This window comes from Myiozetetes cayanensis, unplaced genomic scaffold (genome assembly GCF_022539395.1).
Source record: "Myiozetetes cayanensis isolate MyiCay16 unplaced genomic scaffold, myiCay2020 scf17, whole genome shotgun sequence".
NCBI classification, from domain to species: domain Eukaryota; kingdom Metazoa; phylum Chordata; class Aves; order Passeriformes; family Tyrannidae; genus Myiozetetes; species Myiozetetes cayanensis.
Genome location: NW_026087378.1, coordinates 14,264,008 through 14,286,905, shown reverse-complemented (window position 1 = coordinate 14,286,905; position 22,898 = coordinate 14,264,008). Strand labels below are relative to the sequence as shown.

The following is a 22,898-nucleotide window of genomic DNA, read 5'->3' as shown; positions in this document are numbered from 1 at the left end:
ACACCACAGACTGCCAAGGGTTAGTGCTGAAGTGCTTAATTAAACAAGCCTCTGGGCTGTGGCAGTTTGCATGGTAGAAACACCTCAGCAGGGCTCTTTTTTTTAAAATTATTTTTATCTCTTCTAAAGTTAGTATTGGGAATTGGTTAAAAAATAATGTGAGACTTTATGTGGGGTTTTGTTGTTTAGGTTTTTTTGGGTTTTGTTTGTTTGGTTTTCCCCATTTTATTTTCTTTTGGGGTTGGTTTTTTTTTTTTTTTTTAGTGTTTTGTTTTTTGATTTGGGGTTTTTTTGATGTTTTTTTTTTTCCTCTTGTTTTTTGTTTTCAACTACAAGCATTTGGAAAATACGACCCATGGCTCCCCATTTTTTCCTGAACTCAAGATGAGACACTAAGAGCCTTTGAGTTTTGTGCCACTGAGTTTTTTCCCTTTTTTTCAGGAATTTCAGGAATAAGGGGCAAATGAAAGCACAAGGAGAAAAAATCCAAAGGTAAACAGAGCTTCTTTGGTAGCCAGTCATGTCTGTGAGGACTGCAAGCCACCTGAGCATCCCATGTCAAGGTGTGAGGTTCACTGAAGGGCAACATCTGTACCTGTTTTCTGAGGGATGCTATTTAAAACAAAGCCCTGAACAAGGAGGGACAGAGGGGTCTTAGGGAAAAAAATACCCAGGCATGAGGGCATGCCCATATCTGTTAGGCATTGCAGGTCATTGCACAAGTCTCCCCCACCTCTGGTCCTGTGTTCCTGCTCATTCTGTTGGCCTGCTGTAGGGTCAGACAGGGAATTAGCCATTATCTCCTCACAGAATTGAGATCTTGACCTTTCCATCCATTTAACGCAGCACCCAGCACACTACCAGGCACTCTGGTAATTAAGGCCTAATCATGGTATAAATCAAGTAAATAAGTACCTGTCGACAGGTCATCAGGGCTGGTGTTCCTCCTGGGCAGAGCTGTTCGTGGAGGTCAGTGCAGCCAAACAGCCCCAATCCTTCCAGGCAAGGTGGCTTCCAACAGCCCCTTCGTGAAGCCACCAAGCCACCCTGCCATTCCCATCATCTCCCACCCATCCTGCAGGTAAGCCCACCAAAATGTTTAGGTACTTCTGTTGATTTTTTTGCAGTGGTAAAAAAAAAAAAACAAAACAACTGAGTATTTAACGATAAGAAAATGTTATTTGTCACAGATTCCAAATTAAGTAACTTATGAGGGTTTTTTCCAAATTAAAAGTGGATGGTTACTAAACAGGCACTGCAGTGCATAGTCAAATGTCCTGTAAAAATTCTCACTCATTCACAGAGTGAAAATATTGAGGCAAATACAAAGACAAACCTGCATTTCTATCATACAATGATGAATGTTAAATGCATCTGATCTTGGCACTGGAGTCTTAGTGGCAACCAAGGACTATTTTTCCCATGATTCTGGTGTCACGAGTGTATAGGATAATGAAAAGATCATTAATTCAATTTAGATTAATTTCAATAAATCACCATGATTATTTAATAATTTATTAACTAGGAATTAACTGTGAACTGGTAGAGAACACAAAGGGAGTAGGAAAGAAACTGCCCACAAGGAAATGTAGTTTCTTTTTGACAGAGTTGAAAGGCAAACATGAGTTGAAACATTTTTTTTTGAGTATATATAAAATTTCTGTGTCATAAAAAAAAATAAAATCAGAGTAACAAATGTGCAGCACTTTAATGTCAGATTTGACTGTCATTGGAACTGTTCACAAGTAGTGTGGACAATCTAAGTTGTACTTCATTTTCTAAATATGATATATAACCATTAGGATAATTTAGAAAAACACATCACCAGAACTTGGGCTGAAGAGGGAAGAAAGGGAACATCTTTGGAAGGTCCAAGTGGGATTTTTCAAGTGAACGCTATTCCAATATTTTGAGACAAACAGGGAGAAGTGAGGTCTGTTACACATCTTTCACAGCCTATATATAAACCAGCCTCAAGAATATTTACCTGAACAGATATATACAGATTTTTTTTTTCTTTTAAATATTCTTAAAAAATATTTGCTTGATCTATGACACAATGAACGTCTCTACAGGGAAAACGGACCATAGGCATAACAAAATACTCAAGAAGTCGTAAAAGGTAACACGAGAGCAGTGTTTGGCCTCGGTAAAACACATTTAGGATGGCTGCAATGTATGGACACAGCTTTGTTCAAGAAAGGAGTTGTGCATATTTAAAGGTACTTACAGAGCTGGTCTTCTCCTTTCCTTGACGTGGGTATGATGTTTCCTAATGGGATGAGTAGAAAATCATGGACACCATGCATTGCTGAAGGAGGGCTATGCCCATCTGTTTCACACGTCTGTGTTGCAATGATGGAAGAGTCTCTTCTAACCCCTATGGCTCATAAGTGAAAGAGATGTAGCATTCAGCCCGTGGGAGTTGAAGGGCAATTTCAAGGACTCCATGTTTAATGAATTCATAGGATTCAGCTCCCCTTCTTCGTCTGTCAGAACAGATTTTTATATTCTCTATAGAACTGAAATGGTTGAAAATACACTTCAGGTCTACAGCCACGCTAAAATGCTGCTCTTCTGGTAAAGTTTAACATTTAAAGTAAGATTACCAGTGTTAAGCATCCTTCTTGCTTAAAATCCCTCTGTGTGTGTAGTGAAATGGGTGACTTTAAGCATCTGTGGAGGAAAATAATTACCACACCACTACCTATCACTGGATGTGCTCAGCAGCAGCTTTTGTACAAACTCTGGGCAACAAGGTCACTGGCAAAATGAGCTGGGTCTTTCCAAAGGCCAACAGGTGGCTCTAAAGCTTCCAAAATTTACCATCAGAGAGTTTTCGCCCACCTCAAGACCACATTTTCCCAGTGGCACATGGGATACAACCTCTCTGATGGCACTGCTGCTCGCCTGGCTCCACGAGCCACAGCTGCTCTTGCCCTCATTCCTTCATGGTGATGGATGTAGAAAGTTACAAAAATGCAACTAGAAAAAGTTTTTATATCTTCCAAGTGTGCAAATGGCTGTGTGTTTGTTTTTATGGCAACTCAACTGAAATTCCTCAATGCCAGCTGTTGCATTCTTGGATAATTCAGCTGCTTTTTACATGAATGTCTTCACTCATAACTAAAAGATAATTGACTATAAACAAGTGTACTATAAACATGAAGGGAAAAAAATCACAAAGAAGAATTGTTTCCTGTTTTTTCTGAAAAGACATAAGCAAATTAAGGCTATGACTAGAAAATGAGTGAGGTTTCCATTAAAATAACCTCTGCCATTTTAACTGCTATTTTATGAACCAAGTGACCTCAGTGCTACTAAATATTTAATGAGAGAAACCAATGATTGGTGAGTGATGAGAACTGTTGCTGTCTCCTATGGGAATAACTGTAACTAATTCTCTGCCCCTAAAAGAGCAGATTTTTGCATATTGTACCCAAACTGACAGCATTGTGAGCTGCTGAAAGACCAATGCCACCTTCTCAATAAAACTGTTTGCAAACTCTGACCTCCCCCCCTCAGAGTTTCCTGGCTTTTACCCAGGCTTGGATGGGTAATGGCCTGGATATTTCATGGCAAATTTCTCAAACACAATCACACAAATACGCACTGGAAGAGGGGGGACTCATCCCATTGCCTTCAGTAGGACCAAGAGCAAAATTAAGCGCAGAAGCAAGCGAGCTGCCAGTTACTATTTCTGTGATGCCTCCTCCTGAAACCACATCTGCGGATCCTCCCAGAGCCATCCTGCAGAGAAAACCCATCAGCTCTCATTACATCGCTCTCCCAGGTTTCTCTGGGTTGAAAACTGCTCTGATGCTTGGTTTCCCCCCCCATCCAAAGGTGAATATTCACTGCTGCAGCCTCCCTGTGCTGGGGCGGGGCAGTCAGTGCAGCCAACGGGCAAGGGATGCAGGGAAGAAAACTGATGGCTCGGACGTAACACAAAAGCTCCTCAGTATGGAAAGTCAAAACCTGTTTTGTTCTACAGAATCACTAGGTTTCGTGGCTTGTACAATATCTCAGTGGAGATATTATTTGTTTCCCAGCATTTTTCTCATAACCACAAATCATACCCACAAATAAAAAATATCCCTCTGAAACCGCTTCCTATTAGCAGAGCGTACCTTATATTATAAAACTTGCAAGTAGACCAGTGTTGTACCATGAAGCCTATACAGGGTTTTTTTTGTATTTCTTTTTTTTTTTGTTTTGTTTTTCTTTTTGTTTTCCCGGTGTAAAAATATACAATGCTACTGCTCATTTGTTGCAGCGCAAAGGTCCAACTGGTCCTCTCCTGCTGAAGGCTCCACCTCTACTGCCCTTTCATACCTCCCCAACCCAGACCACCGTGTTACCCCTCCTTACGCCCGACACCTCACAGCGTAACGTGTTTTGCCTCCCGTTTATAACAAACAATGAATCTTTAGCTGGTGTAATGAGATACTGTCCAAATAATCCACTGTCTTTCACAATTCTGCTGTAGCTGCTCCAGGGCCAGTCTTTGGATGCGATAGGGTCCTTTAAATTCTTCAGTACGTTCATTTTCCCCGTCGACAGCTCTACAAAAAGCACGTCTGTCTGCAGATGCGAGGCGGCGTACACGTAGTACTGATTGCCTTCGGTGAAGGAGGGCTGGAATGTCAGGTGGGACGCGCGCACGTTCGTCTGTAGGTCATAAACCAGCCGGATCTCCCCGCGCACGGTCAGGGCCTGCACGCTGATCCTGCCGCTGTCCCCGTCGGCGCTCACCAGGTACCGCCCGTCGGGGGACACGTGCGGGGAGCCCGACACGGCGCCGTTGGGGCCGACCACGGCGTCGGTGACGCCGTCCACGACGAGCTGCGGCCCCGCGGCCCCCGCGCGCCGCCCGCACTGGATGAAGTAGTAGCCGCCCAGGTGCGTGTGGGCCATGGCCTGCGGGGCACAGCCCTGCGCTCGCAGGCTGATGGTCTTGATGTGCGTCACAGTCTCCAGGTCGATCTTGTGAACCGCCGGCCTCGACTTGTTAAAAACGAAGCCAAACCTGAAACGGCAAACGAGACACTGAGGTCCCCTCTGGAGACGCGGGACACGCGTGAGCAGAGAGGGAAGGCAGCAGAGCCAGCAAACCCCGTGCTGGTGGGTTGGGAAGTGTGTGGAATAATGTCGTCTCTTTTCTGTATTTTAGTGCTTTAAAACATCCTAAAGGAGGGATATATTGTATTTCAGCTCCAATCTGCAACCTGATCCTGGAAGTCTGAATATGGGTTCAGGCACTTGAATCCTCAAGAGCTTTTATTGGGAAGCCCAATTTACTACAGAAATGAAACCAAGGCTTGGGTGTTCTGTAGGCTACTATTGACCAGGTTTGTATTTAATCTGTCTGAGGCCTACAGTGATGTAATTCAATATATGTTCACGCCTTCAATCCCAAAATAGAAAAACATATTGCGGCCAGGTTGGGGCCAGAGAGCAACTACATAAAATATAGTATAATATAATATATAAATATAGTACAATATAATAAATATATATAATATAATGTATAACCACCAAACAAAGAGCATGTCTAACCTCATCTCTCAAATGACAGCAGCAGAGCGGAGCTGTGATGTGTGTTTGGTACCAGTGGTGCCTGGGGACAGTGCAGGAGCTGGCAAGGCTGAGGTGCAGAGCAGAGTGTGTTAACCAGCACCCTGCCAGCCCAGGAAAGGTGTAAAACATTTCCTGAGGAACATAACCAGGGTGCCCTGAAGATAAGGGGCCTTGATTTTCTGTCTCAAGATAGGGCAGAAAACAAAGAGCAGAGAATAAATGTTCTGTAAAAGATATATGCTGCAGCAGATTGACCTTTGCTGAAGACAAGAAAAGGTCAGGAATAGCCAGGAAAGGTTTCTGCTTAATTTGAAAGGGAGCCCATAGAAACAGCCTGTTTGTGTTCCTGGGATTCACAGGTCACTGGCGCTGGCTTACAAAAACTAATTTTACATCAAGTATCTTTTCATCCGTTCAATGCAGACAAAAGGAAATGAAGTGAGTGCTTAGTTCCCCAAAAGATGTAAAATTGCCTTGAGAAATGTGGAGGACAACGTGCTTGTGTGCAGATAATATATATTTTGCTTGAAACACTGGGTTTATTTCTTTATTCTTAATCCATCTGTCAGTGAGACACTCACCAATGATTTCACTTCTGAGGAACGAGCCAGTGTAGTGAATGATCCCATGAAAATCACTGGGCTAAGCCTTTCATTTCCCCATTATACTCCCATCCATTAGAGACTTCACAAAATATCTGCAGTGGAGAGCTGCAGCGCACTGTGTGAGGGGAAATTGGATATGACACTTGTATTTCTCCTGGATGAGTGCATTTTAAGTACACTTTAAAAAGTGCTTTCCCTTACAGCATTTTTTTTCCCCAAGACTTCCTTAATACTTGGCCGAATGCCTGAAGGAGTTAAGAAATGGTTCTTATCATAAACTTTCATTTAAAGAAGTGGGTCAGGATGCATTTTATTTGCCCACAGCTGCAGAAGAGGCGCAGCCCTTGCATGAAATCTGGGATCTGAAATCTCAAAGCAAAACTTCCACTTAGAGAGTTTTCAACGGACAACAAGCCACCCTGGGAACTAATAAAACCAGAGACATTTCTAGATATCCATCTGAAATAGGAGCCAGCTGAAATACATATGCAGGAATATTTGCATACAAATATTTTTTGGCTCGTGGATGAGACTGCTTAAATAGTCACCTTCCTGGGAAATGCTGGTATTGCCATTTATTGTTTCTGAGTGGAGAATTTAGAACACGATCTCAATGAGTCTCATTAGACTGCAAGCAATTATTCTTCAGTGGCTGAGGGTGAGTGAGAACGGACAAAGATCTGGCTCTGAACAAATGCAACAGGAAATCAGGCACAGCATTTGCAGCTTTGCACATGGGAAACTATAGACAATAAGCTACATTTAATATTTCTTATGGAAGTTCATCTGTATACAGCCAACTAATCACACTGAAGCAAAAGGATAATTAAACAAAAAACAAATAAAGCATAACTGTTCCACTTTCCTGTCTTTGAACCCAATCCTCACCTTCTCAGCTCAGGCTCTAACATTCAGCAGTCATTTACCTCCTGGCTCTACTATAAGTCACAATGAAATTTTGAGGGAGAACTGGAAAAATGAAGTAGAGAGAAATTACAAGTGACAGCCATGAGCTGTGTGTCATTATTTTGTGTTTCAGGAAGCAAAGTTATTTATTTTGGAACAGATTCAATATATAATCATTTAAGTGTGACCCCCTCTCCCAGTGTTCCCTGCAGGAAACCTAAGATTAGTGTAAGGAGTGACATTATGTTTTTTTGAGAGTTTTACTTAGTTAAACTATATAGGAGCCAGAAGATGGTTAAACAGTTGTAACATGGAAAGAACAGTATAAATTGCTGTGCAGTTATCATCAATTCTGATAATGTTAATGGGAGGCTTCCTGTGCCTGCTGGGAAGCAGCCAGTATTACTCCAAGTTATTAGTATGTTAGTTACACAACCTCATTAACCACTACATCACATTAACATTCAAAACTGATGGTTCATGGAGGTTTATTTGGTTAATGTGCAGTGCATACCATTTTTCTGCTCCAACCACACACCCCACGCAGAGATCCAAGTTGGAAACACGTGGAAGAACCTTATGCTTCAGGCAGAGTACACTTTTATCACTTCAAGCAATAAATCCTTGACATAGGTTTCTGCCCAGATCCATAAAATGGTTTGGAGGCAAAAAAAAGGTGATTTTTGAGACATTACACTCCTGGCACAAGCAAGCCAGGACAGAGTGTCATAAGCTGCAAGAAAGGATGGCTGACCAAGGTGAGTGCATTGAATGTCTGTGCCAAGGTCTAAGGGAAGTCCAGGCTTGTCTCTTGCTGTTTTATTGATTAGCTGAATAACTACTGGCAATTTGCTCAACCATTTCTCCATTTCACATGTGAAAATGGGAATAAAAGCAGTCAGCTTCCTCACAGATTCATTCATTCATTCACTTATTCATTCATTCATTCATTCATTCCTTCACTCATTCACATTTGTGAAGTGCTCTGAGGTTTATGAGAAGGGAGGAGCATGGTCACCATTACCATTCATTAGGATAACTTCTTACCTGACATGATTAATAATAAGGTTTGTAGGTGGTATAAAAAAATCCTCCACTCCTTGGAAGGGTGTGCGGATCACCCGTGGATCCTCCCCCGCGCTCGCCTCTGGGATCACCTACAACAAACACAGCAGGCTGAGCACAGGAGAAGCAGTGAGGAAAGCAGAAAGGTAAACACAGATTACACACAGGGGGCTTAAATTGATTAATGACTTCAAAACCCTGTTTGGTGTAGATGCCTTGAAAAGTTGTGCTAATAAATAGTATTTGAGGCTTGACATTTGTAAGGTAAGTACACAACTTGACTTTCCTAAGTTGTTTACATCTCGAGAAAGAGCAGCCATGCAGGAGCTGAAGCAGTATGACAACACTAGGGCCATAATAATTTATCCCTCACTGTCTAAAGTAAACACGCATACTTAAATGCACAGCGATAATTTACCAGCTTGAAAGATCAAACACTAACTCACAGCAGCTAATTATCACTTTGGAGGAGAAAAACTTTTCATCCACCTACAGCACCATGTAAAGTTCAGGGAGGAGCAGAGAAGGGCCCTTTGGCTGTCCCCTGGTCCCGTCCTGCAGCACAGGACACATCTCCATGGCCAGGGGAACTCAGCTCCTCCAGTGCTCTGGAAAGGAGAACTTTTCAATAATTAAAATGTTAAATACTCAGATTGATTGCTGGGTTCAAGATGATTTTAGTCCATTTGTTAGGATCCTCTGCTGCTCTAATATGCAACAGTCATTGCTTTGAATTTATAGCTACATAATTCATTAAAGGGATGCTAAATCCCTAAAAGGTTTAGTTCAGACAGCTGTTCTGGTCATGCCATTTAGATTTCTTCCAATTAGATAGCTGAAGAAGGATGCCCACCCTTGCATAGTGCTTTCAAGAGGCCAGACATTTGCTTACCACAAGCCAGTAATGGTTAAACAACAGCATCCCATTAGTTGGTTGCACAGGCAGCTTGATAAATCCCCAACTTCCAGAGAACGAGTGGAAATTTAAATCAACCTCTGCAGCAGCATCTTTGTTACAAAAACATGTTTTATTGCGTGTCTGCAACTAGCCACTGCAGGTTTCAAGGAGGAACTTTGCTAAATTAGTCACTGCCCAACCTTTTGGGAAAGAAGGTCAGAAAAAAAGAAAGGATGTGCTGATGCTGATGCTAATCTCACCTCTGTGTGTGTAACTGCACTTCATAAAGATAACAGAAAGGACTATCTGAGAGCTGAAGCCTTCTAACAAGTTTCCAACTGTGCAGGTGGTGTGTTCTTCTTAATAATGATATGCTTGTGCCATCTCTACTTTAATTACAGAAACCTCTCACAGCTGGATGGAAGAAATTAAGTCAGAAAGGGTAAAGAGAGCCCATTTTGTCTCCTTGTACCCCATATAGGAAACTGCTCATCCCCTGATGAGACAACCTGGGGGCATTGCCTTGGAAACCTTCATTTATTGGCCCCCTTTCTGGTTTTGGTGTCTTCCTGAAATGATGAGTAGCTATTCCAGTCTTCATTACTGACAGTGTGCAGTCGTTATCTTGGATGGAGCAGGTGGCTGGTGGGGATGGCTCATCCCATCTTCATGGAGCAGCACCTCCAGCGAAGTCCTGGGCAACCCCATGGCTAACATAGACTCCAGATTTGCAGGTTTTTAGGTCAGAAAGCACAGACACTTTTCTTCTCTGCCTGCTGGGGAATGCTTTAATGTAGACTCAGCAGCACACATTTCTGGCAGAAGGAGTATTCACATGACACCTGGATTTCCAGAGAGGTTGGGCAGCAAGGGCCAGAAAACAACTACTAGAGAAGGGTGTGTGGATGGATCAAACCAGATCTGGTGTCAACTCTGTCATACAACACACACCAGCAGCAAAACACCCAATTAGATGTGTCCAATGTACTGTCCATGTGTCTCTACTGTCAACAGAAGAGTGAATCTGTCAAGGTAATCCACAAGTGGAAGCTGATTTAGTTGTCCAAACTCATGTGCAGCGCTGTGTCCTGGTATCACTGTGTGTCTGATGGTGCTGAGCAGGGAGGAGCTCCAGGGACCTCACTGGCACCCCTCCAGTGGAGTCACTCACAGACAGTAACGGAATTTGTCCCTGAGGTTTTGCTTTTGATGTTTATGGGGTTTTTTTCATGCCCTAGAGGGCTGTTTCTCCAGGTTGAGCCCCCCCCAGCTCCCTCAGCTGCTCCTGCTGCTCCAGCCCCTTCCCAGCTCCCTTCCCTTCCCTGCACACACTCCAGCCCCTCAGTGTCTGTCTGGAGTGAGGGGCCCAGACCTGCCCCCAGGGTTTGAGGTGTCCCAGCAGAGCTGTGGAGCACAGCAGGCTGCTCCTGCTCTGATCCAGCTGCCAGCCCTTGCTGTGTGACTTTACGGCACTTGGCTCTGCCCCCAGCCTTAAAACAAACCAGAGCCCTGCTGCCAGCCTGGGGTACAGTCATTGCTCAGAAACAAATTAAACAGTAGGAAAAATATGGGAGGATGGACAGAGGAGGGATCAATAAAACACACTGGATATGCAAATGAAGCAGCAGCTTTATATCCAGACCATTAAATGCTGTTAATTACCTGCAACCCACCAGTCACCAACACTCTACCAGTGATGCTGAGCCCAGAACGAGCAAAGGCTCCAGTAGGACAGGACTCACCTGCAGTGAGGTTGAGGATTTCCTCATGTCCCCCCAGCTGAGCACCCACACTTGGTCATGGGATTTGTCATAATGCAGTTTGGTTGGCAATGGGTCCACGGCCAAGGACTTAAAAAAACCCAGAGACAGTTATTTACACAGTGACCCAAAGGCCCGTGACAAACAGGACATCAGTTCACTGCAGGCATCGCCATGCACGCTGTGACACTCCCTGTGCAGCTCTGCCTGCAGATCAGCTGGGGCATCAGCAGCACTGCCAACGCTGGGCTGTGTGCTGCCATTCCCTGGCTGGACATCACTCCATCTTCCCTGTTACAGCCCGTAGATCAGGGGCCAATTTGTGCTCAAACTGTGCCCACACCAGCTCATTCTTCCCGCCTGCTGATGACCCAGCCAGAAATTCATGCCAGCATTATTTTACCAGACTCACTGCAGATGCAGCCCCGAGACTATGAACTCCCACCCCCAGAGGAGTCTCTTCCTGCCAGGTTACAGAACAATGAATGACAGGGTGACCCCACAGGTGAAAGCAACACAGGTCCAGCTTTTTAGTAATGTCAGCAGACCCACTGGGCAAAGAGCTAATTTTTTTGTCCTGTATCGAGTCTTTTGCCATCAGGGAATAACACATTCACTTTTGTAAGTACCTGTATGGCTTTCTGAGTCTGGATATCAATTATCAGGACTCTGTTCTGCTTAGGCTGTGTCACATAAATGTACTTGTCTCTGACATTGACTGCTGAAGCCCAGAGGCAGGACTGAGTGTCTTCACCTTCCACTCTAGGACAGATCTCCTCCTGAGGGGGAAAAAAAAAAAAAGGTTTAATTTCTACAAGTTCAGGGCCTGGAGCAGCAAGAATCTTAGACTTGAAAACCATTGGAAAAAAAATCCCTGGGGATTGTGATAGGATGGTATTTTCCCCCTTTCTTTCCTGGAAAACATGAAATAATTAATTAATCATGTCCCACACTACAGCCTGGCTCTATACAGTGACATTAAACAGCTGGACCTCCTGCAAACTTATATTGAATTTAAATAACCACACAGCCTATGGATCGATCTTTTGAAGCGTGCTGAGGTTCATCAAGGCTTGCAGTGCTGTCAGCATTTATTAGCAACAGAAATATCACTCTGTGCTTTGAAAAAACAGGGATTTACATTAACTGAATCACTGCTTCACATTTTTCATAAAGTCTTCATTTTCTGTGCAGGAGAGCATGCTCTAAAACACTTGTGCTCAGGGGAACAGCAGCAAAACAGGCAGGATCCTACAGATACAGAAACTTCCCCTGTTCCAAAGGAACCAAATCCTCCTGCTTTGGACCAAATCCTATTCACAGCTGCCTGATCTATATTTTGTCTCTGATACTCCACTCACTGAGTCCTGAAGAGAAGAGAAAAGAGAGAAGAGAGAAAAAAGAGAAAAGAGAGAAAGAAGATCCTGAGTTGGAAGGTTCCCACAAGGATCACTGAGTCCAACTCCTGGCCCTTCACAGGACAACCCCAAGAATCACACCACATGTAACAATTATGGATAAAAAGATGTCACCTCTAAGCAGCACAGCTCTGTTGGTGGGGACCATGAGTAAGGGCTGAAGATACAATAATAGCTTGGCTGCATTTTCCTTTCTGTCCCTCCAGCCAGGCTGGGGATGGACTCTAAGGCAAGCTAAAAGATGCTACACCAGCTCAGATTTGGCCTCCAGCAGCTGTTCACACAGGCAAGCACCTGACAGCCTCCAACCTGCTCTCCTCATGCTCATGTCTCACAACAGAATATCCATCCAAGCCAACAGGAGCAGGGAAAGGTCACTGGCCTTTCAGCTACAGTGCAGCTCAGCTGCTCTACCTGCTTTTGTGCCCTCTAATAGCAAATGAAACCTTTGTTGTAGAACCTCTCCTGAAGCTGCAGGCTGCTGTCACTGCCTATGTAGAAAACACTCAAGATAGTAAAAGGCAAAAGGGAGATAAAAAGGGTCAACCATCCCCAGATCAAGTGAAAAGGCTCTATGATATCTGTAGGAAACCCTCAGAGGTGTCTCTGAAAGGCAGCCAAGTGATGATGCCAAAAATCCCTTTTATGCCCACCACTGTGCTGACATTATTTCCTTAAGTGCCCTCTCTCCTTTATTCTTTTCAAGCTGTTTCTCCAGGACCTCCTCTTCGATATTTACAGCTCTTTGGAAAAGAAACACAAGATTTCTGTCTTTGAGAAGCAACAGCTCAAGTGTGGCTTAATAATATTATCCACTAAGGACCAGCCCTGGGGTGAGCAGTCTGGATTCCTTCCAAGGTATATTAAAATCTAGTGAAAAAAAAATCAATATCAACCAAAAATATATTGAGATTTAGAAAATATGAAATACAGACTCAAAAGAAGATCGTGACCCATAGCAGCAGAGCCTGGCCCAGCCTGCAGGGCTCACAACACTGATTGTCCCCTTCTACTCCCCCCAAAACTGAAAACAAGGCTGACTCTTTTTTCTTTGGAAGGGAGCCACAATCTAAGCTTCCCTTTTTAAAAGAATAAAAACTAAATAAGGGAGTAACTAAAAAAGCATTTCTGGATGTATTTCAGTAGGGGGTTTTATGAGAGTTGACAGCTCCATGAGGATACACATGATGAGTGTTACAGGAGCACACAGCACAGGTCACGGACAGCTCCGGCCTCCCAGAGCCCCCAGGCACGAGTGACCCCACTGGCCATGCTGAGCTCCACAGTGGATGAGCCAGTGCTTGGCATTCTGAACAAATATTCCTTGGGATTTCCTAAAGCAAGGGTCAGGTGAACTCAGTGCTGACAGAAAAGTGGCAGCAGCAAACACAGGGGGGTGCAGGGCTCTGTTGCAGTGGCAGAAGACGCAAAGGACCTGCCTGGCATAACCATCTTCTGGCATTCCTATCCACCTCCCTGCTGGGGTTTAACGTGGGAAAATATTTCTACAGAGCAGGAAGGTGCCCAAAGTACCCACTGCTCTGCCTGTGGAGCCATCAGTAAAAGGAGCACGTGAGTGCTCTGTGCGTCTCTCTGCTGCTGACTTCTGAACCTTCCCCAAAGCCCAGCTACAACTTTTGGGCACGGATAACCAAACAGATCAAAGAGGACAAATGAAAGTCTTTGCTTACATGATAACTAGTCAAATTCTCTGCAGCATGTCACTAATCCTCCACGGCAGTCTTAGAACTTACGTGGTCCCCTTGATTTTCCAGAGAAGATGTCACACCTCAGGGATGCTGCATGAAACCCACCAAGCTCCAACACCCCTGTGGCAAACAGGTCCTTTAGCAATAACAACCTTTGAAGAGATTAAGAGGAAGTTTCCCAGCTGTAGCTGCTGGGCTCAGGACTTACATAAGTGGTGAAAATCCTCTCCTCAGGCCTGATGTGTCTCCGGATTTCGCATTCGTTTGGCTGCAGGACCGTGATCCCATCGTCGGAAAAGACATAGAACATATTCCCCACACTCAGGCCTTGAAGGGGCACAAAGCAAAAGGAGTGGGATTTTTTTTTGGTATGTCCCCATAGCTGTTAAGACTTAAAGAACTCACCCTCCTCCCCCAGCAAACAAAATCGGCCTTACATAAAAGTCGGCCACTTGGATGCAGTCGGGGCATTCACAAAATCAAATTTCATGTCACAACGAGGGCCTCAAGGAGTGAAGAGGTACAGACACATTCAAAAATGCATTGCCTTGGTGGCGGGGGTTGTACCCAAATAACTGTGGTCAGGTCTTGGAAACAGCTACCAAAGCAGGATTTGATCACAAGCCCCCCCTCTATTGCACTGCTAACTCCCTCAGATCATGAATCTGGTTTTTTTCCCTATGATTTCATCAAAACCAGATTGATAATAATTTGAGAACTGAAAGAAAAGCTTTAGTTAAAATTAATCTGAAGGTCATCCTGTTCCAGGCAACTTGACCTCTTGTAGCTGTCATGCAAATGGAAGTGCTCAGCATCTGTTCCATGAATGAAAATATAGAGATTTGTCTGTTTTCTTAAGCTATCTGGATGAACTAACTACAGCCACCAAAATAAATACATTTTTGAAATCTTGCAAAGTGTAATTCACAAATGTGGAGTAGTTCAGCATCACAACAGCACTCATTTATCCAACTGGGGCATTCCAGGGGATTTGGAAAACTGGCTGATGGTCATTGCTTTGCTGTTAGGAGATTGTATTTTATAATTTCTGTCATGCAGGAACACCTTAAAACACTGACAATTTGGTTGTTCTTCAGCTACATGCAGTTGCAGCAATGAGCATGTTTAAGAAATGTTCAGGATCTTTTCACTCTAGTTCCAAAGATCCAAGCATCATTCCATCTTTTTTCATACCACCATCAGTAAGTGTTTGCAATGACCACTGTCACCCCAGTAGTGTTGATAGTGTACTTATCTGCCAACAGAATGGTGATGCTTATAATTTGTAGTCTCTAATTAATTTCATGGAGAAATAAGGTCCTTGTTCTAAGGAACAGTGTTAAAAATTCCCTTGGTTGGTCCTGTGGTGGCATCCTTAAATGTGATGCCACAGTAAGGGATCATGCATGTAGGGGAAAAGCTACCAAAATTCCACAGAGCACTAAGTTATTTTATGGACTAAGGGTTAATTTTGTTCCCAGTGGATTGCTCAAACATTTCATTTGGGCACTCTGGACCAAAACCTGCCCTCCCAGCACACACACAACTCCCATCTGCCTCAGTGGGGTTTGAGTGAACACATCAGAGGCCAGAGTTTGGCCCTGGCCTGGAAGGAGTGCACATATTCCACAAGTAAAGGATTTTAATCCTAAGAAGTGGAAACAGGCAGGCAATCAATTATGACCACTGTGAAGATGCTCATTATTATTATTTTCATGCACAACAGTAGTGTGATTTTGTCTGATGATCCCATTACAATGAGGGTATATTTAAGAAGTAAGACCTTAATTACCCACAAAAATACTTTGATAATAATTTTACCCCAGCAGGTTTAGAGTCTTGACTTGGCAAGCCCCACCACTTATTTTACAGTAAAATGAGACCAAGTTTTTCTGCTGACTGATTAAAATAAGCTACAAATTACTGAGAGCATTGAGTTACTCTCTTTTTTAAAGAGTTTATCAATTTAAATTATTTTTATTTTAGAGATTGATCTTCACACTGATTTTTAGACCAAGCAGGTTTTTTACTAGACAAAATAAGTGCTTTACTGTGACTTATGAAGCATTTTCTAAATCTTGATTGGGGTACATCCTAAACAATCTCAAGGACACCAGTAAAACAGACTCCACTCCTGATTCTACTGCTGCAACTCCTTGGTCCAGGGGATTATTTCAGTCCATAGGTGGGCAGTGGGGTATTTTGTGTTATTTATACCAGTGAGGCAGGTACTAGACTGGGAATTGGGGCACTAATGAGGAGAGGTTTTCTCTTTTTCACGTTGGATGGCACAACCAGTTTCAAAGGCAGAGGGAAAGGCAACATACCTCACCTGTATAGTAAATTCATTTCTAATGGAATGGAAAGAATACATGAAAATGTGAAAACAAAAATACCATTCCTGTCTCCCAGCCTTCTCTGTGCCAAGATTCCACATACTAAAGTTTGTTCTTTGTCTGGAATGAATGTGCCCACCAAGTACCACAGAACAACACAGGCAGGGGAATAAACCTGCTCTACAGGTACTGAACTGTTTAGAAACATCAATAGTAAATCTGCTTTTACTGTCCCTGTTTTATTTCTACATTGCTCATATTCTTATTTAAAATGTGCAAGGCTGATGAGCAGTAAGTCCATATTGTTTAGCAAAACTATTGTAAGACTTTCTGCAACCAACTTCTGAGCTGTTCTTTAAATATTATTGTACTTCTGCATCTGGTAGGGTTATCCAACTGCTTTCTTTAAAAAGGAGCAGAAGGGATGCAGCACGTAAACAGCCACGTTGCATCGTGCAGGAGATGCTGGACTGATTAGAAGCCCCAGAGATTTCATTTCCCATCTGCCTCATATGCAGCTGGCAGATCTAAGAACTGGCTTACAACTGAACTTCAGCCCCAGCCCCTTCCTCCAGTGAGTGGATATCCTGCCCACAGCCCTGCAGGAGCCTGAGGCCACGGGGTCCCCATCCACACCCCGTGGCTCCACATCCCCACAGGCAGATGGACAACCTGTGAGAGCCCCCTGGGCCACTGCACGAGGCACCTTACTGGCTGCTTTGGGAATGATGACAGCACCAGCATGCACAAAATCAGGCAATTTTTCATTTCAAGGGCCTCCATAATATCTTAGGGTCAGTTAGCTGCTTAGGATGGTTTAGTTTTTCTAATTTGGCCTCCAAGATACACAGATGTTGACCTTGTGCAGGGCCCACTATAAATTTGATCAAACTAGAGATCTTAACTGCCAATTAAAACAAGGAGAAATGGGGCAACCTTTACCCTGCATCGATTTAACGGAGAGAGGGAAAACCTGTTGTGATTTAGGGGTTTTTTTGTTTGTTAGTCAAGAACACAATTTCTGCTGCTCACCTAGAACACATCAATACATGCTACTGAGAAGGAAGAGCTTGAATTGCTTGCTTAAAAATGCAGTGTATTGAATTTATGCCTTACTTGTTCAATTATGGTAATTTGAGAGCACTTCTGACACTTGTGTGATCATTAATGCAGCTTCAGAATCTCAGGCTACTCACATTTGTGGCAGTATATATAAAATTCATATTTTTATATATTTTATGGTCATCTATTATTTCAGAGTGGGAAAATGCAAGAAGTTATAGGTAGGAGAGTGACATCTCTTATTTGAATAACTTAGCTTTTAAATGTCTGGTCTGTACTTAATCTGGTAACTGTGAAAGTTGACAGGGTTAGTGGTAAGTCAGTGGAGAATGGCCCATCATGGAATTATTAAAGCAGACAAGCACATTATCACTACAACAAAAGAACTTTACTGCAGTACCTTCCTCTCGCCACAGTATGTTTGCAACTGCAGCATCAGAATATTGGGGAAGCCAGAAAATAACCAGGAAAAGAAAAAAAAACCAACAAAACAATGTCAAAACTTTCATTGTAGCAAGTAACTGAATCAATACTCATGTTTACATGAACTGTTTAATTGGTGAAAACTTTTGTCACATTCATTCAAATAAAGTATCAGGAAAGACAGAGAGTTCTATGATTCTATGGTTCTAAATACCTTTGCCCCTCTAGAGACAATTCAGAAACTCTGTCATGGGAAAAGTCCTCCCTGGAATGAAGGGGACTGTAACCTGTGCAAAGATCAGTGACTACCAAAGAGCAGCTGCCACCTTCAAATGCAGCTGGAGGTACAGCACAGGCTGGGACTTTCTGGGCAGGTTCAACAAGGAAACACGACATGGAATTCCTGAATCACTGAGGTTGGAAAACACCTCTAAGATCATCGACTCCAACCACTGACCCAGCACTGCCAGGCCCACCAGCATCTTTCAGAAGAAGCCTGAGACTGGCAGCTACAGCAGCTACAGCAGCTTGGCTGCGTTTTTTCTTGGATCTTCATGCAACTACATTCTCTTTTAGAATTCAGATACACTTTGAAAGTACACCTGTATCTGAATTTCTGTTAAAGACAGATCCAATTATTTCTCAACATGCTGTAATTTCCTTTGCTCCAGTATTCAAGGGAAAAAGACCAATACTAAAAAGAGTACATAAATCTAGTTAATGAAGAATAGAATATATTTTCCAAAGATTCTCCACAAGAGCCTACATTTATGGGTAACTTTCTTTCCAATTTTTGCTCTATATTAACAGCCAGAAAAGCGGCAAAAATCCCATTTGCACCTAGATTTTTAGTATCACCATAAACCCAGGCAATCTCCCAGGTAATTAAGATGGCAGAATTAGGAAGGATCAGGCCTGTGGGAGCTCTTCCACTGGGGCAACAAATCACCTCCTCCAGTGCTTGTGTTTTGGGGACAGTGGGGTCACAATAACACTGCCATGCTCCTCCAGGGGATGTGAGGGAAGAATATTTGTCATTGAAGTGGAAGATGGTTTCACACTGAGGGAAACCTCTTTTTCTGGTTAGTGGTGTAAAAACAGGTAAAATAAATAATTTAATCACAACATTTTTCAAACATCTAAATATTTGAGAACTTCGACTGGTAACTGGCTTCAAAAGAAGAAGTCTTGTACAGGAATCAATGAGATTTATAGAATTTGACAAAATACTACATTTTGGATTCTCTGATATCCAAAATTATTGCCAATTTGTTACTCTAATAAAGCTGTTACCCATCCCACACTCAGTGTACTTCTGGCACACGAAAGGTACCATTGTCCTGGGCAAGATTTTACCTCCTCTACATGATTCCTGCCCAAAAAAGTATCCAACCCTCTGATCAAAGTGCAGCCACAACTGTCATTACCTCATGGAACAGGCCAACAAACTGCATGCAATGGTCTGAGCTATTAAATTACATGAATACTGTCACATTTGTACATCCTTTAAAGAAATCAATCCACAGAAAATGAAGCTTACGGGTCTTCCTTGCTGAATCTTCGATGAAAAGTGAGGATATGTCCTCGTCCACTCCCACCTCGTTTTTGGCAATGCAGGTGTAGGCTCCGGTGTCCTCGTAGCGAACGCTGCTGATGTGAAGTTCGCTCCCATTTGCTGTAAGAAAGGCACTCATTAACAGAGTTCCTCACTGCTGCTAATTGCTGTTCCTGCCCTTAACTGCCTTCCATCGCCACAGCCACCCGGGGATGGCTCCACAGGGAGGCTTCACCCTGTTTCCCCATGTGGAACTACAGGTTTCTGGGGATTCTCATGATGCTCTGCTTCTTTCCTTTAGCACATGCACACTCCACACCAGAAGAGAACAAAGAACAATCCCAAGAGCCAAAAATAAATCACATTTCATTTATTTCCTCTTCCAGTTAAAACAGTGCTTCGGCTTTAGGGAAGAAAAAAATAACTTCAAATTTGCAAACTGTTTTTTATCAGATCACCAAAACCTTTGGTTTGGGAGGGGTCTCTCTACAGTTCTTCCTGTCATTTTGCTTTCTGTAGTGGGACCATTGCCTAAAACCTTTGAAAGACATAGAGTTACCACACCCAACGTGCAGGGCTATCAGTGCTGCCCACACTGGCTGAGGGCTGCAAACCACAGCCAGACTGGGGATGTGTTGGGGGGGTGTTACTATTTTCACACAGAGAATTGCAAATAAGTCTTTTTTGCCTTTTGCTGTGTCTGGTGCACCCTCATTTGCACAGGGACCCACGGGAGTTGAGCCCAATTCCTTCAGCACAGCCCAGCCTGAGTCTCTGCCAACCTGCATCCAGTGTGGGCTTAGACCTGAACAAACAATTTAATGGATTTCTCTTCAAATAATTTAATGCCTTTCTCTTGTGATGTGCTGTACCCAAGCAGCGAGGCAGTGGAGGAGCAGGCGGGCTGTCTTTGAACAGAACGCCTTCCCCACTTACATCAATCAATACTGCCTTTCCCGGGAAATTCACAGGAGAAAGAGATAAAAAAGAAAGAACAGGGGGTTTGTAACACGATTTCCAACAACTGTGGCTTAGCAGAGTACAAGAACTTCTGGTTTAAAGAGCAAAATAATCCTCCTTAATCCCCGTCTACAACACTTTAATTAATCAAAACTCTGCCCTTACCGAGGAGCGAGAGCTGTTTGGACAGTTTGGGCGCGACGTCGATGCCGTTCTTCAGCCAGCTGATGCGGGGGTTAGGGATGCCCTCGGCGTGGCACCTGAGGCTGGCGGACACGCCGGGCTCCTGCGCCTGCGTCTCGGGGTACACGCGGATCACGGGAGGCACTGCGGGAAACCAGGGATTGGGGACCTGAAACCCCCGCCAGTGCCACCCCACGGGGCTGCAGAGAGCCCTGAGCCACAACCGGGCACACAAACAACGGCCTGGCCTCCGTGCCAGCTGCAGGAATGATCCCCCACAGCTGCAGGAATGATCCCCCCACAGCTCAGCCTGGGGGCAGGAAACAGAAAACAATTTCCAAGCACTGGCACAGGTTGCCCAGAGAAGCTGTGGCTGCCCCAGCCCTGGCAGTGTCCAAGGCCAGGTGGGACGGGGCTTGGAGCAGCCTGGGCTGGTGGAAGGTGTCCCTGCCCATGGCAGGGGGTGGAATGAGATGGTCTCTAAGGTCCCTCCCAACCCAAACCATTCTGTTATCCTTTGATTCTGGAACAGAAAACTAAACTAACACACCAGTGCCAGGGAGCAACTCAGAGATCTGGTTTTGTATTTAGACCCCTCTTGCTTTAGTGACTGATGAAACTTAATAGTTGGATTAAAACCTAAGGCGGGTACTCACTATTTAAAAATTACAGGGTAAACTCCAAATCTTCACTGAGTCTAGCAAGAAAGGAATTGGAGTTTTTGCCCATTAGAAGTAGCCTAATATTCAGTATTTTAACTAAATATCCATCAGGAAGTAGCCTGTAGATTTACCTCCTCTTATTCTGAACAAATAAAGTGTTTATCAATTACTTCTTTTCACTGAGAGGTTTTCAAAAAGTGACTTACCTCATTTCAGGAAGGTCCCTCTGAATCATTTAATATACTCAATTGGCAGAACCACTAATTATATTACAATTTCAGAGATGCTCATTGATTTTCAATCATGTTGCCTCCACTGCTCAAACCAACAAGGCTTAATACCACCCATTAACTCTTTCTTACCAATTTACTCACATACTTCAAAAAGAATTTGCAGCATTGCAACACCAGTGAGGCTCTTTCACCTCAAGGGACAAATAAAAGGACAAATAAAAGGATGTGCCATGGTCGATGGTGTTCGTGTTTCATAATGAAGGGGTCAACTTTTCCCCCAAATTAGGAGATTTTGGGGCTCATGACGTAGCTGTCAAAAGCTGTATAGTTTTGTAAAACCATGGCCAGAGTACAATGAGGATGTGATATTTTTTGGGAGCCCAAATTCTGCCACAAGGAAAATGACCCACTGCTGCTGGCACTGGTGGAGGACAGAGGAAAATCTGTGGGTTGTGGGGTTTTTTTTTTAAGAAAGCCTGAATGAGTTAATACCAAACTTCTTCTGGAAATCATTGGCTTAATGTATTGAACTCAGTGCTCTGTTTCTATACAGTAAATCATTAGGCTTCAGGATTATCAAAATTTTGCTTTAGAATAAAACAAAATCTGGGTTTGCAGCTTGTTATGTGTCTATACATCCATATGGGGATAGTTTAAATAAATACATTCTCTAGCACACACTTTCCATCTTCCCATTTCTATTTTTTATGGGTCTTACCAGAGAGAGATGTATTTTACTTCTGTCTTCTCCACCAACTGCCAAGCACCAACCAGAGCTGAGCTGTCAGCTTGGAAGGAAATCAGCCCCGACAGAAAGCCCTCAAGTCTGCTCGGGTTTTGGGGCTCTCAAAGCGAGAGATTGTTGCAGTGTAATGTGAGAGGAAATGCCTATGGCCAACTGGAGAGGCAAAATGAAAAAAAAACCAAAAAGGGACTTCTAGCAAAGGAATGGCTTTGAACTCCACCTCTGCACTGGACCTGTGGGTTCAGTTCCCTGTCTTCTATTTCCATTACTTGAGAAGAAAAGAAAATGTGTTGTAAGGTGAGGGAAACACCGTCCAAGAGCTTTTTAATCTGGGGGTTACCAAGAAGACCAGGTTTGTTTTATTAAACTGAGTTTTCAATTTCTAAATAAAATCATTTACTACCATTTCCTCTCCTCTTCCCCACATTACTGTCAGGTTTGCAGCCCCTCCTGACTTCAGGAGGTGCCAGATCCAAGGGGAAGGAGAGCAGGACCTGCTGCTGGAGATGCTGGTGGCTGTTGGAGCCATCCCCCTGTTTATTTGAGACACAGTGCCCAAGAAATTCCAGGGAATAAGACTGAGAGTCATTTCACCAGTACCTTAGAAAATGAACTTAAATTTCTCTGAGTCAGTGTCTCCAGGCACGACAGGATAAAGATAGTAATTTTTGTCCACTTTGGCAGAATTTTATGAAGGTCCTGCACTCAATGCTTGACTCACCTATTACTTGTTTGCTACTAGTAACACTTTTTGAATGAAAGGATTTACTAACTGAGGTGCACTGAAAGCCCATGAGA

At 43.5% G+C, this 22,898-nt stretch overlaps 1 protein-coding gene across 4 annotated transcripts in view; it reads right to left on the bottom strand.

The window, feature by feature from the left end:
* Positions 1–1,501: 1,501 nt before the first annotated feature.
* FSTL4 (follistatin like 4) overlaps positions 1,502–22,898 on the bottom strand; it is a 333,296-nt gene continuing 311,899 nt past the window's right edge. For 3 of the 4 annotated variants that reach the window (XM_050311904.1, XM_050311903.1, XM_050311902.1), the window contains 8 exons: positions 20,443–20,604; positions 19,303–19,437; positions 17,740–17,766; positions 14,150–14,268; positions 11,444–11,593; positions 10,797–10,904; positions 8,139–8,248; positions 1,502–5,029 (listed from right to left, as the gene is read on the bottom strand). In XM_050311904.1, the coding sequence (XP_050167861.1) occupies positions 4,330–5,029; positions 8,139–8,248; positions 10,797–10,904; positions 11,444–11,593; positions 14,150–14,268; positions 17,740–17,766; positions 19,303–19,437; positions 20,443–20,604 (1,511 nt within the window). In that variant the 3' untranslated portion in view covers positions 1,502–4,329. The remainder of the gene's footprint in view (positions 5,030–8,138; positions 8,249–10,796; positions 10,905–11,443; positions 11,594–14,149; positions 14,269–17,739; positions 17,767–19,302; positions 19,438–20,442; positions 20,605–22,898) is intronic. The other variant, XM_050311905.1, reaches the window with a different exon arrangement.